The sequence below is a fragment of the Nothoprocta perdicaria genome, unplaced genomic scaffold, assembly GCF_003342845.1.
Source record: "Nothoprocta perdicaria isolate Ctin4 unplaced genomic scaffold, notPer1 scaffold_106, whole genome shotgun sequence".
Classification (NCBI taxonomy): Eukaryota; Metazoa; Chordata; class Aves; order Tinamiformes; family Tinamidae; genus Nothoprocta; species Nothoprocta perdicaria.
Window position 1 is genome coordinate 655,006 of NW_020454161.1, and position 15,968 is coordinate 670,973.

The 15,968-nt window shown below is 35.4% G+C and overlaps 1 protein-coding gene across 1 annotated transcript in view; it reads right to left on the bottom strand.

Annotated features, from left to right (window-relative positions):
• Positions 1-15,968, bottom strand: part of ISPD (isoprenoid synthase domain containing) — a 109,441-nt gene that overhangs the window by 47,322 nt on the left and 46,151 nt on the right. The window contains exons 7-8 of the mRNA XM_026045085.1: positions 5,511-5,608; positions 377-466 (exon numbers count right to left, since the gene is read on the bottom strand). Coding sequence (XP_025900870.1) covers positions 377-466; positions 5,511-5,608 — 188 coding nt within the window. The remainder of the gene's footprint in view (positions 1-376; positions 467-5,510; positions 5,609-15,968) is intronic.

The following is a 15,968-nucleotide window of genomic DNA, read 5'->3' on the forward strand; positions in this document are numbered from 1 at the left end:
ATTTAAAATTACTAAAAACATCAAAGTTATTTCATAAAAAATGGAATCTATGGATCTACTATTTACTGAAAAAGAAATACATCACTTTTTTATATTTGTAATCCTTGGTATGAAAAAAAAAAAACGAGATTAATAATATCATTTTTAGGAAACGTGTATAACATCTTTTAAGGCCCTTGATTTGTCTCAAGGCTCAGTTAAAACCTTCCTCTTCCACCAGGGGCCAAATATAGATTGTGTCTGTGCATCTCTTCAAGACAGTAAATACCATTTCAGGGCAATTTAGAGCTTGGAAATAAACAACTTACGCTTATCATCTACCATTACTAACTTTGCTTAGTTTTTAAAACTGAAAGCACAAATCATTATTACTTACATRTATGTAAATAAAATTGTAGCACCCTCCTGAAAACATGTTCTGTAGATGGTTATCATTTTTGCATAGAGATATGGGTATAACTTCAACCTAATAAAAAAAAAAGACATAAATTTGATTTTAGCATCAATTATCTGCTAAAGCTTCTGCTATTGTGGTAGAATTACCCATGATATTCCCATGATATAAAATTGGCAAAGAGCATTTATGATTTGTAATATGAGATATTTCTACTATTTCTAACATGCAAATTAAAAATCCTGCTGAATTTTTTAAGTGACACAACAGTGGAGCATCAGGTTTTCTGCTGGCTTTTCCTTCTACGTGTTGCTAGAGGGAGCCACTCCGAGCTGCCACTCACCTGCTGCAGGCGCTAGAGCCAAGCTCAAGCCTGTCATTGAGCCAAGCTCAACCATTTCCAGAAAGAAAAAGATCATTTACACAGGTCAAGAGTATCTGAACGGTTTCAGTGTCTAGTTCTCAGAAAACATCTCCAATCTTCAATAAAGGCCTATGTGGTCTTCATGCAACTAAAAAACGAGTAAGTACATAAGGAATTCCAGCTGCCTAAGAATTCTGGAATTCTGTGTAAACTAAGCATCATTTATAATTTATCTTAAAAAGCAATTCCTCAATGAATACTTTAAAATAGTATCTTAATGACAATCATATTTATTTTAAAACTTTTAACTATAACAAATTAAAGCTAACTATAAACAAGATAAGAAATGATCTTATCCTAATTAAAATAAGAAGTAGATTCCACTACATCATCAACTTCAGGCTTGCCTTACGAAAAATGGCAAACCAAGATGTTGGAAGGAGAATTTGTTCCCTAAAAGAACATAGCATTTTAAAGCCAATAAAAACAGTTGAAAAATGGCCAAAAGCTTCATGTTGATTCTGTTTAGCCAGCTAACCTCTCCATTGCACTGCTCAGATTTATTTCAGTCTGGAACATATCGTACAGGCTAGGAGCAAACAAAAGAACCCATATACTCTGCTCTGTTCTCTCAAACATCAACACGCACATCAACGCAGAAGTATAAAATACCTGACTAGAAGAGGCTTGGCACTATTGTCTGAAGTTGTATTGCTATTCATTTATTTATCATTAATATTTGGGCAGCAAAGGAAGGACCAACAAAGCAAGTTGATTTATAATCCAATAATAACATAATTCAAAATTGAAATGTAGCATTAAAGGTTTTAAAGCCATTTTGGAGGAACATTTCATAATGTAGCTCTAAATAGCTGTTACTTAATATTCTAAAGAGTAAGGAAAAACAAAAAAAAAGAAAAAGAAAGCACCAACAACTAAAAATACTGGAAAATACCAGACTTTTGGCTTGAGCTTCTGCAGTAAAATAAGAAATCCCCATTATCTTCATACCCCTATGCATATTCAAATGAAGAAGAACACACGGCAAGCAAGAGACTTTCCAGAAGATAAACGGAATATGGTACCAAGAAGAAGGYCTGCTATTTTTCCCTAAAAAGTTACAATACATGATGTTTAAGTATTTTCAAACATTTAAAAACAAATTGAGTGTATTAGAGTTTTAATTCGAATGATTTCATATGACTCAGTATAACTGGGTCTGTTTTTACAACTATGTCATCCAGTATCGGAAAAGGAGGCACAGTGAGATGTACAGTCTGAGCGGGGTCAAACGCAGGTAAAATCACCAGAAGGCCTAAGTGTGTGGTAAATGCACAGACACACAAACCCCTCCTTGGCCAGTTTGCCACGTGTTAAGGGCTTGCTTCTCAAATCCAGAAATGTGCAACTTCTACCAACTTTCGAAGAACCTTCTCTCATAGCTCAGCCCACGGCCACGCAAGACATCAGTGAAACTGTTCAGGTGCTTAAAACTGACCACAGGCTCACAGGCTGGCTCAGGAAAACTGCGCTCAGCCAAATTCCTCCCCAAATTCCCTTTTCAACAGKGAGCAAGGCAGTGTGAGCAAGAGCCTTCAATGTAAATAAAAGTAACTTTGAGCAATTTGGCATCAGCTAAAAGCCTGAATCCAACATATTTTATCCTATTCAAAACAGGACTACTCTGCCATTTTCCTACCTATCTATGTTTGTGTACACACACAAATACACCTATCTATGCACACAACTTATTCTTCTCAACAGCACGTGGACAAGAATAAGAAAGACTATTTTCCTATTTGAAAAGAAAAAAAACCCAATTACCTGCCACTGAATATARATTTTTTTTTAAATTTAACCAAATTCCAAATTACTAAATGAATTTACATTTGGTGAACTGACTACCCAATGCCTCTTGACATCATCATTTGTGATTTCCTTCTATTCCAACAATATTGGACAAAATCTTTTCACTGGAACACACTTCCACAGACAAATGATAAAATTTTTAAGCAAACTGTACAATCACTTTTCAGTTTTCATAATTWAAAACTACTAGAGTGAGTAAAATCAAGAGAAATTGTTTTTTTTTTAATATACAAGCATGTCACCAAAGAAGCTTTTACTAGAGTTATTTATGAATTTATTTGGAAAAAGTAGATTAGAGTTGATGCRGACTGATCATCCAAAATGTTTTCCAGACAACAGCTATTCCAAAGGAATGAAAGAGCAGATATCATATCCTATGCACTATTATTTCTGTGGCAATACTCTAATATTGACCTGCATTTTTTGTCTTTTTCTAACAATATGCAGATTTTTTTTCATTTTTTTTCAGTTTCCTGAAAGATACATTCATTATTATGTCTGTATATTTCTGTTTCATTTCAAGTGTTTTGTCTACAGACATTATATTCTAAGAGGGACATGAGGTGTTCAAGCTAYTGAAGACAGGATAACCAAGTTCCAAGCCTATTTTAATTCTTCTGACTTTTCTTCTTAAGATAAGGAAGAAACACCCTTAAGCAGTGATCTGACAATTAATGAAATGGTTTAACTAGTCTCCAAGGCTTTAATCCATATTTTTAATCCATATTTTTGATTCTTGTCACATCCAGCCYTGTGAACAATGGAATTAATTTGATTCCCGTATTACATAACAGCTCAGACAAAGCATTTAAAACACACTTGGCTAGGAAACAGCATTCAGGAGATACCAATTCAGTAACTGATTACCCATAAATTAGCCAGAAAATAGACAGGTGAATCACAGTCCTTGCTGCCAAACTGGTCTCCTCAAATCACTGTCAGTTAATGGAAAATATTTTTTAGTCTATTTGGCACATTAGTGTCCTGGGAAAAAGTACTTTTTTAGCTAACTGAACATTAACCAAAGTTATGAAAAACACCAGTTAATTATAAAAATACTAGGGAAAGTAAAAATCAGATTATAAATATCTCATTTAAAGACCTTGTTATATAACGATTAAGTGGTTAAATAGAAAGAGGATGTTCACAAAATGAAAGAGGATGTTCACAAAATGAAAGAGGATGTTTCAAGGAGCACTAATACACAGACACCTCAAGAGTTTTTGAAATGCCACTTGCAGAAATGTTTTGAAGTGCTAAACAGAATTTTAACAATCAACAAAATTACGAAGAAAGAAAATATGTATCAAAAAAAAGAAAAGAAAGTTTCTAGAAGTACAAATTCTGAGAACTACTGTTAGATAAACTGATTTAATACAGTCATCAAAAAAAGTTCAGTCCAACATCAGCAGGAAAACCCTTACCTAGTGCCCTCAATATCTTGCTTCTGCTCATTTTGTTTGTGGTTTAATCAAACCCACTATAGGCTTAACCATCCCATCAAACAAAAAGTAAATTATTTTGCCATAAAAACATGGAAGCACGTTGCAGATTTTAATTCTTTCAGTTAAGTTTGGTTTTGGGGTCAGCCTGACTTGAGGTTAAGTTTCTTAGAATGTTGGATGCTGGAACATAACAAATACTTAGCTTTTCCTTAATGGTCTGTAAGTGTTTCTCATGGTATTAATGTGGTTACATGCAAGCATAGTATATGTGCAAGTCAACACATGAAAGAACTTTTTTTTCCCCCCAAATATGGGTGATGTCTTCTTAGSTTTTACAGAATAATATAAAGCAAGAGAAAAAGGAAAAACAGTGATCTGAATTGGTAGTAGTGAAATGGAAACATAYTTTTACTCCACTATACAGCCATTTATTCAGACAAGAAAAATCCTTGTTCTGGTGTTCCAATGTTTTGCACTTGTACATGTAGATATGCAGTGGATATAAAGCATAATTCTTCAGAGTATACATAATTCTTGCCATATAAATATTCTCAGTATAATGTCAAATTACATTTTCAGATATAAAATATCAAAACAGTTAGTTACATAAAAACATTCAAAAATTAATTAAGCATAGAAAGCAGAAGATTGATAGGCACGGCATGAATAAAACTCATTCTACTACAAGCCTGCACTAAAATCCATCTTATTTTCCAGCACACTGAAGAATCATTATGCAAATCAAAAAATCTTTATTTCTGAACAGCTACTACTGGTCTGTTTCTCCTTAGAGAAATGCAAAAATGTGACATTATCACACAAGATATAAATAAGAATTACCCCATTATCAAATGTTAAGTACCTTTGGAAAAATGAAAACATATGGTAGTTCCATCTGTAGGAATAATGAAAAGGACAAGGTAATTAAATGCCAATGGAAAATTCCATCAGTATTCTCCAACAGTGTTTCAAACAGCAATCCCTTTAAGTGAAATCTACTTCCATATCTCTGCACAAAGATCAATTACTTTGACTTTGCATTTGCAGTTTTTAAGGAAGAGAACTTACTCTTTAATTGATTCAGGCTTTTCTTCGGACTTCAGAGCAACAAAAGGATTTCTTCTGTAACAAATTTGTATAATTTGGCCTTACCAAATMCAMAAAAAAAAAAAAAAAAAAAAAGTTCTTCCTGATGCCTGGATTTATTTTCTCTTCTAATCTACTATGTATGTTTTAAGCACCATCTCCACATCACACTGGGCAGATGACGCTTCTTTCTTGGTAGCTTCTCTACTTAGTATTAATCCCTTATAATAGTAGAGTGACAGAGAAGGCCTTTGCTTCTGCAATTACAATATTTAGGCCATTTTTTCCTGAGTTGTAACAACCAAAAACCTTAGATGAAACACACAATATACAACCACAGAACTGTACTTACTTTTACTTGGCTTTTCAGAGATTCATGAAGGAGAAAACCAACTTGCACCGCATCTTCCTGCACATCRGTAATAACACAAATTTGTTGTGATAGGTTGTCTGCAATAAAGAGTAAAAAAGAGAGATGAACATTTATGCAAAGAACATATAAAAAGAATTATTAATCTGCTGAACATTACTTTCAAATAATATATTTCTAYCTCTCAACAGAACCTTTTGTAAATTTAATTTTTAAAATTTATTCCAAGGGAAGTCRGTACAATTAATATAGATTACAACTCAAGCTTTACATTATACTCCATACAACTATGTACAATTTCATCACATAAGAACTGTTTCAAAAGCATACTTCAACAGTGGACACTTCCGAGATGGTATTTATTCAATTGACATTATTGACATTAGATTACAACCAATAAAGTAACTTCCAGAAATATTCATAGTGCTTATCACTTTAATGGGTCACTAAATGCAGTGTCAGCAATATTGGGAAAAGTTACTACTACAGGGCAAGTAAAAATAAGCAGAAGGCACTGGACAACATAAATTCCCCCTCCTACAATATATACTACAGAGTAGCAARTAAAACGGTACTGAATGTAAGAAAATAATAGATCTAACTGTTCATCTCAGGATTAGAAAAGCTTAGAAGTCAGGGACAAAGGTCTGGATTTACAGCAATGTAGGAAAATAATCGTTTGTGGATAAGAAAAGTAATATTTTCAAATTAATTCTTTACCTGCTCTATAAAACAAATATTTAAAGAATTAATATTTTGTCCTGGTATCAACTGCAGTTTCAAGTTTGATTGAGCCTTTTCCTTCCTTTAAGCATAGGAAAGAAAACAAGCCAAATCAAGGAATTTTTACTTCAAATTCAGAATTTTCTCCTTTGTTGTAAGTTGGTATGTATATTGAAAAATAAAATTTGCATTATCTTTAGGGTTGCCATTTTGCAAGCAGGTAAATATTTCAAAAGACAYGAAGTCTTTAAATATAAAGTAGACTTCAATAAGACTTTTGAGAGAAGAATATGTAAAAACAACAGCACATCTCGATAGCAAAAGAGGTAAAAGAAATCATAAAAAATACAGTCTGACTACTCAAACCAGAGTGAAAATAAAGAAACATATTAGTTGAACATGGTAAGGCTTTCAATAATTGTAACCAATGGTGTGTCAATCAGATGTACTTAAGATTATTTAAGTAAACCTCTCACTTCTTATCATAAATTCAAAAGACTTCTTTACAAAAGYAGACATACAACCCAAAAAAATAATTTATAAGCTGTTGCAGAGTTAACATTACTGGAAGATGTCTTGTGATTTACAAGCAATTTCTGTGAACGGGAAAAGTGAATTAATCACAGAGGATCCCAAAAGATAATTACAATGATTCTATGAATCATAGACATTTATGATGTTCAAAATTTATARCGTGATAATGAAAAGCATGGTAGCAACTTCCTTTGTATTAAGCCAGCAAGAACAGGGAAAAGAAAGAAAGGGAGGGAACAAAACATCTGCTTATAAACCATCACAGCCAGATGAAAGTGAGAATGACAAAAAAGGCATGGCCAGTTCTCACAGGACTAGAAATCACAGGATACCACAACTATGGAAGAAATTTTATTCCCATAGATTTTTGGACCAAAAAAGTTACTGAACATGCATCAAAGCTGACCTCTAGTTAGTACAGAATGAATTTATTACAATCTTAAAAAAAAATAAAAGCATCAATGGAAAATCACATTAACCATATTGAATTCATTTCTTATCAGTAGATAGAACCTAGTGGSCAGTTTGAAATCAGAGAGCAAGAGCCACCTGATATCAGATTCAAGTTCTTGGATTCTCTGAAAGTAAGCCATTTAATGAAGAAGGGCAGATTGGAACTACTACAAAAATCTGCAAGTGGAAGAACGCTGTGGAATCCAAAAGGCATCTAAAGTTAGATCTTTTAGAAAGAACTTTGCAAACAACAGGCAGCATCAAAAGTAGTCTCACAAGAAGTTGTTCAAAGATTGCAATAAAAAAAAMCTCATTTTACTCAAAAATCAATCTCTATAAAAATCAGTCTCACTCCCCTCTCTGCTCACCTTAAATTTCTTTCTTGCAATTGCTTCCAGCAATCTAAATGAGAAAGGTGAGAAGGCTTCAAAAAAAGGTGACCAAGATTTGCAGGTTATATTTAATAAAGAAGAAATGAGAATAAGGTGTGAAAAGTTATTTTTAAATTGGATAAGGAATATATGGAAGGGGTAAAGTCGAATAAAGAATATATATAAAAAAAGAAAGTAGTGATGATATGCACGTTGAAAAGATACTGCATATTTTTAAAAGAACAATGCATTTAGGAAATATTATAGCAAAGTATCAGCTGTGTTTTAATTAAGATTTAAACTCATTTTCAATTTAAGTATCAGCTTTTCCAAGTGGCCAYAAACACTGTATGTTAATTTAGATGGTCTGTACACTTGCTGTGTTGGTGGAGGCAGTTCAGAGCAGACCCTCTCTCTCTAAGACTACGTGTGCCAGCTCGGATAAGCTCATCCAATTACCCCTCAGCTTAATAAAGACTCCATTGAATGCTTATTAATAATTGCCACCAGTGCAGCTGATTTCATTGACTGAAGCAGGGCTTACTGCGTGCAAAGCTTCACTCCTTGTTTTCAGAAGTTTRTGTTCAGGTGAATCAACTACCTATTTTGGAAAGCTTGACTTTCTTAAGTTGAAAGTTTTTTGCGCTCTGATTTTTGTCCTCTGTGCTTTTCAACAAAAACTTTCCTCCCACCATACATAATTGTGGAAAGTCTAGATGTGTCTTATCAACAATCTCTCATAGGTAAGGCTATAAGGAGGTTTCTGGCACCTCTAGCTGCTGTTAGCTCCCTAAGATCTCACTTGTACAAAGCCTCTGTCTCAATCCCTCCTCAAAGGGCACAACCCCCAACCATCTTATTGACCCTCCAGTGAACATATCCCAGTTTATCAGCATCTTTCTTGTCTTGCAGAGCCCAAAACCTGGTTCAATATTGTAGGTTCACTCCAAGAGTGCTGAAGGTGGGCTACATAATCTTGATTTAGTGGCGATCCTCCCATTAACCGAAGCCTAGGATACTGTCAGCCTTCTCTTCTACCAGGGCACAGTGCTAGCTCAGGTTCAACTTGCTGGCTTTCTGGTGGCTTTCCGGTCCTTTTCAGCAGCTGTTCACCACTCTGCACTCGAACCTGTGGTGTTGCAAGGATTACTCCTTTCCTTCCCTGTGCAGGACTTTGCATTGTTCATGTTCAATTTCATAAGGTTCCTGTCAACCCAATTCACCAACTGCCCTAGGTCCCTGTAAACAGCAGTTCTGCCTTTGAATGTATTGGTTGGTCTTCTCAGGTTGTTGCCATCTACCAGCTTGGTGACAATACGCTTCCATCACRTCCTTAGGTCACTGGTAGAGGGATTAGACAAAAGAGATTCCAGCAATCCCAGAATTACTCCACTTATACCCACAACTAAGTAGAAYACCATGCATCAGCCACTACCCATCCAACCAACTCTTTTACTCATTGAGATGTCCAAAACATCATCCATGAATCACAAAGCAGTTGGGATTAGAAGGAAACTCTGGAGATCATTTAGTCCAATCCTCYTGCTCAAGCAGGGTCACTTAGAGCACGTTGCCCAGAACTCTGTCCTATTCCCACTGGTGAATATCTCAATGGATGGAGACTCCACAACCTCCCTGGGCAATCTGAACAGCTGAACAACTGCAGGTCTCTCAGCCGCTCCTCATAAGTGAGAAGCTCCAGTCTCTTAATCACCCTAGKGATTTTACTTTTCTTTCGTGTTCCCTCTTCATCTGACCTATCCCTTGGTTTATCACTATTATATTACCTATCAAAGTAACTCTCTTGCTTTGGTTTCCCTTTCCTTTATTTATTTTAAATTTATTATTWTCCTGGAAGCCTCCTCTTTACAACACCTGTCTCCCATTTAGCCTCAACTCCTTCTCAGCTGCGCTTGATTACGAAGTAACTCTCCCAAAACTGCACAACATTTTATGTACTCAGAGCACATTCTCCCATAAAATTAAAAATAGCTAAAAGCCTTTTACACTGCCAAACTGTGTGAAGCCAAATACTGAATTTCTCTATCAGAAAAGCAATAGGAATTTTCTTGATTAAAGATAGATCTGATAAGATTTCATATCTGGATCCATCAAACCTCTCTCTCTGTTTCCATTTCTTACTAGTAGAATCCTCACTGCTGTGGCAGGCAGCAGAGCAGATTTTCCAGTGGGATTCTTCCTTCCCTGCTACAGACATCTACAGTTCAAGCCCCTACACCTAAAGCTGCTCACAGAGGGTTCCCTGTAGCCAACAAATAGGCACTTTTAGGAAACAATTAAACTGGCATATTTTAGTTTTTCGTTTTTGGACAAGACTAATTGCTCCCTAGACCACACAGATGATCTTGACTAGATTTCCATCAGCTGTATCGCAGTCATCAGTTACTAGTTTAAAGTATAAATATTTTATGTCATTTAATGTCTACATTTCATTAGATGTATTCAAACTTCTCAAAAACTTCATAAAAATTAAATTCCTTTACTGTTTTCTGTCTTTTGGAATTTGGGGAGGTACTTGCTGATTTTATTATTCATTATATTTCCTAGCTAAAAATAAAGATTCCCTAACATTAGCTTCCAAAACAGAACAATGTAATGTATTTATATACTTTCATATGAAAACTTCATGGTATTGGAAGTGACCTATATGAATTTATAAGGGGGATAAAATTTTAAATTTGGTAGTCTTTTCTCTCACTCTTTTTTTTATTTTTTAATATTCAAGACATAACTGTTACACTCCCACATTCTTCCAATAGCTGGTGACAATAAAGAATTCATGCACACAYACACACCTGCATTTATACAGTAACCTTATAACACGTCAGAAATGAAAAKTCCCCTTCCCTAGCAGTCCTATGAAGATGTCATTAAAAGGTCATGCATTTAAAGCAAGTTTTACTTGTATTACCTAAATCCTCAGCTATCTGAGATGCAGACTTCCTGGTTTCTCTGTCCTAGACAAACTGCAGTTATAAAACAGGTATGTTAGGTATTTAAAATTATTCTAATCCATTGGGGTAGATAGACTTCATCAGAATCTTTTTAAAGTCAGGTGTTTTACYGACTCTCTATTTTTGTTGAAGCAATCAACAAAATATTTTGCAGTATTTTACAAAAACTTTACAATTGAATAATAAATTCAAAAATTCCAGCTTAGAGACTTAAATATTYGAAGCTTTGAAAATTAAAAAGAAGAAAATACAACTTTCACTAAACAAGACAAAGAATACTTTTAAACAACAACAAAAAAGGTTACAACTGAAATTAAATTCTTAACCTGTCTACTTTCTATGCCCATCTTTCATACACTGAAAATATCAAAACACCTAGGTCAGATTATTTTTCAGTATGTATAGTTACGTTGTTCTGTTACAGTCTTCCTTTTAGATCATACCCCGATCACTCTCAAAAGTATATATTGAAAAATATATAAGTCTATGAAATTACACCAGTTAAATAAATATATGAAGTGTACTACCATAATTGTTTGAAAGTTCACCCTAAGGAGCATGTCACAAATAAACAGCAATTGTAACATTTGTTTGAGTAAAATCATAAATATTGTATCCTACAGAATTAATACCAGACCAAAAAAAAATGCCTCTGAATGGCAAACAGTTGTTAGCTTACAGAGGTATATTTTTGCTTTTAATTGCACAGACTTATGTAAACATATATTTCCCTTTGTAAATGCATATATATGTCATGGCATTCTTGGTCTTTCATTAAAATTCCTACCTTTTTGGAAGTAAATCTTAATCATCAGTTATCTGCTTACAAGTCTGCAGTGAGTTCAGAATAAAAAGTTAATTTATGAGAAATCTACCTTCAACTTCTATATCACACTGGCTAGAAAAGACTGACTAGACTAGTGGCTCTGGAAAATAAGTATAGTTCTCCCTGGCACTCTTAGTATCTCATCACAGAGTTGTTTCTACCACTATAAATAGAAAAAATATGAAATAACCATTGCCAAGTATCTAACTCATTCATATTTAAGAGAATGACTTGAAATTGTTATTCATAAAACATAGGTAACCAAAAATATATCACAATTCTTTGTTTACCCATTCCACATTTCTTGGTAGCCACAAAAATCAAACTTGACACTGCCCCTACCAATATTAGCATATATGAAAGAGTAACATTTTGTGGTAGAAGGAAGAGGGTTGTTTTCATCTGACAATAAATATTTATTATGAGCTGTGTATTTCCCCCACCTGCATTTCATTGCTTCATAGTACAGGACAGCCACAAATTCTTTAAAATGAGGAAGAAAAAACAGAGAGTCAAACTTTAAATAATAACGTTCTACTAAGAAGTTACGTTTAAAGTTTATATGACTAAACTAGAGTTCAAAGATATTAACCCTGAGGGCAATAGTCCTGATGGAAATTTCTTAGGATGTTTTGTATTAGCAAGATTTTAACTACATTTCCAGATGAGTCACTCTTACTGGAAAACAATGTTTTCTTACTTTCAGATTATTAAAAATAGGCATGTGCCACCTTGTCTGTATACTCTACAAGTTCATACCTGCTGAAAGAAAGGAAAGCATTAAATGCACTATTAAAAAAGAATGATGCTAGGATTCTGAGACTTTCATAACCAGTTGTAAAAGAAAGACTTGAGGAAGCAAATTAATAAGGAGTCATGTTTTAAGAAACGAGGCTCAGAAGATAAATAGCTCRTTATACTCATAGCTCATTTATACATTATAAAGAGTTTATTTGTATTGCCTTAAGTATGCTATATGCACATACACATACACACACACACTTGAGTATGCATGTATGCTTTCTTACCTATATCTGAGTAAAATTTAGTAAGCTGAAATTTATCTGTTATTAATACTCATTAGGCAGGCAGTTAAAAATCTAGCTGTGCTCTGTGAAGCATTTGGTACTTGTTACTTATTTAGAACTATATTTGCAATGTAGCTGACCAAAGCCATAGCCACATAAACAGAGCCCTGGCACAGGCTGCCCAGGGAGGCTGTGCAGTCTCCTTCTCCGGAGATCTTCAAACCCGCCTGGATRCCGCCCTGTGCCCCGTGCTCTGGGTGTCCCTGCTGGAGCAGGGGGCTGGACTAGATGATCTCTAGAGGTCCCTTCCAACTGCAACCATTCTATGATTCTGTGAATTAAAATCAGATGAAGAACTGCAGGTTTGGGGTTTTTCTTCCAAACATCATTTTATTGCTATAAGCATTTTTCTTTTATTTAATTTGATTAAGTGCATAATTGTAAGTTAATATTTGAAGAAACTACACAAGTACAATACCTCAGAAATAATAACAAAGTAACACAGAAAAAGTGAAACAGGAATTCAAAACCAAAACTGTCCTCAGTCACAAGTATGATCTTAATATTTTTATTATAGGTTTTAGTATAGTTTAAATGGATTTTCTCTCTAAATAAACAGGTTGAGAGAAAAGATAACTGTCAGTGTCTGAAATAGAGGGAAATCACAGTTTGTTCCACTAATAAAATAAATTGTAGATAACAGGAATGTGATGAATAACACTTCATAAGCTTGGCCATCAATAAAATAAGCATCCAGAGAAGTAAATGTGATGAAGAAATCAGTTGTGAAAGTTCAAGCAGGGAGCCAGAACTTCAAGAGTGTCCTCGTTACCTATTCCCTGCCTGCCCACACTAATTGGCTTTGGGGGCTCTCCCAGGGCCACCCGGCAGCAGATCAGCCGGGATGCCGAGTGCTGGTATCCCGCTTCCCGGCCTAACAGCATCAGGCAGGGCTGCTCCTTCAGGCGCTCYGTGTGACCTGGATCTGAGCTCAGCTCTGCCATATAGGGCTCCACAATGCGCTGCACCATCCTACTTCTCAGTCCTGGCGTCCTCTGCACACGCTTGTCACGAAGAACTATCACCTTCTCTTTTACATTAGCACAGCACCATCCCACAGTTAACACCGACGGGATCCACAGCGGCCTGCGGTGCCAGCAAGAGGCACCTCTTCTCCATGCTGGTAGGAGGGCCCTAGCAGCAGTTTCGCTGAGGGCTGCCAAGCTAAGCACCTGCACAGAGACTGCTGCCAGCGCCGCTCCGCAGGGCTACAGGCAGACTGGTCACCAGCGCCAAGAACAAGCAAGAGAGGGCTAACAGCAATGCGAAAGGCAGGAAATTCCACCGGGAAAGGTAGCTTTAAATACGCCATTCTGGAAGTTGCAGGCTCCTCCAGGCTCACCTGCCATTCACATCCTTTATACCGGCGTGGCTGGCTTCATGAATGACGAACTGCATTCATTCTTTTTATGGAAAATGTATTTACTGTTACAAAACAGTACATCTAGATGGTTGTATGAGGTTTATGCATTTCCTCATTAACATTGCCACAAGAAACTGTTTTTWGAAAGTCTCTCCTTTATACGTGATATTAAAAATTACTGATTATACTTCAGATTTAGAAAGAATCTGTATTAGTAAAGCAAAAGTCCGCTACTTTACAATCAGGAGCTCGGTAGAGCTCGGTAGAGCTCCTGTTATGGAGGTAATGCCATTGCCAAAATGCATATTCCTCAATGAAACAAACTGGATTCTGACAGGTCCCAGAAGATATTTWAAAAAAACTCTGCAAAAAGTTATGTATTTAGTTGATTACAAGCACAGAAATTAAATCAATGGGACAAGACAGATCATCAGCTAAGGTCAAGACAGATTATTAGTTATAGACATGCATAATGAACAGTGAAATGGGATCTATATTTAGACTAGAAAACATAATTTTAAAGATTGCAAACTCTCATTTGTCTTGAACTGTTATTAAAGTATTAGTTCAGGTCCTTGATATAGATATATATATTATAGATAAAATAACGAAACATACAGTGACATGACATCACTGATGTATTCCATTAACTGTAATCACATCAGCCATTCTGCTCCCATCAAGTCTAACAACAATATATGCTTTAAAAATTTATATTCAAATTGAGTTGTTTTATCCAAGCACAGTTCATCTAAAATTAAGTGAAAATACTAATTTTTTTCAAAGAAACATGAATTTTGTAACATTAATAATTATTTTGTTAACCACAGAGTTGAATTAAGAACTTATCTACATCTTATTTGGGAAAAACTTTTAACGGCAGAAAGAATTTTGCTTGCATAAAGTTTATAAATATCTAACAAGGTCTATACTGTTCAAAAGTAAGTGGACAAATAATGGAAAACTAAATATTCTGACTTCTTTYTTAATAAGTTCAAGTCAGACCAGATCCCCATTTTCAAAGCTTCCTAAAAGCTAGAAAATGTTAAGAATACTATTAAGAAAATATTAATGCTTCAAAAAATAAAGTAATTCAATAATATTCCTTTAGTCTCAACCGAAGGAATTGTTCCTATGAAAACAAGCTCCCAGCTTTGTGACAGAAAACGTGAGAATTCCAATAATTTCCAGGCTTTTCCGATGTTCAGATAGAATTTCTGAACTCCACCTTCTTTGGTCCCTCCATCAGGTATTCACACACATTGGTAAGACCCTCCTGAGCCTTCCCTTTCTCAGGTTAAACAATTCCAGCTCCCTCAGGCTCTGAGGGTACAAAAGCAGGTCAGATGCTCCAGCCCCAGAATGTTTTTTGTGTTCTCATTCACTGTTCACCTTGCTGAGGGTTCAGGGTCCCACCAACAAGGTCATTCACAAAGAGCCCTGGCCCAGTATCACACTGGGCCACTGACTACACTTTGCACTGCATATCACAAGACTTTGAGCCCAGCAGTTCAGCTAGTCTTTAATCCAGCCCATTGTCCATTTTCCTAGCCTGTACTTGATCAGCTTCTCAAAGAAGATTTGACAAAAGGCAATCCAGAAGGTCTTGCTGGAATCAAGATAAACAATATCCACTGCTCTCCCTTCATTTACTGAGCCAGACTTTTCATTTTAGAAGACTATCAGGTTGGTCAAGTATAATTTCCCTTTCATAAAGCCTTGCTGAATATTCCTTATCATCATCTTGTCTTTAATATCTTTGGAAGTCCTACGCTTGAAACATATGGGAGTCTGGGAACCTCTAAGAATCCTCCTCACAACAAGGTTTTCAGGAATCCCAGGCTGCCATCTCTGGAGGCAAAAGCCAACCTCTTTTTAATATGAGAACTTGTTGAAGTTTCTCCAATGCTACTTTCTCCATAACAGTCCACTACAAGACTCAGTAATACAGTTTTAGCAATTTGTATATCATATTATGCAGTATTTGTTCACTGTAACACTTGGAAACTTCAAACTATTTGCATCCCTGGAATTCTGTTTCTCAAATTACCAAAATTAAGTCTGAAAACAATTCCAGAAAAGCATAGAAGTGTGCAGCACACTAGGG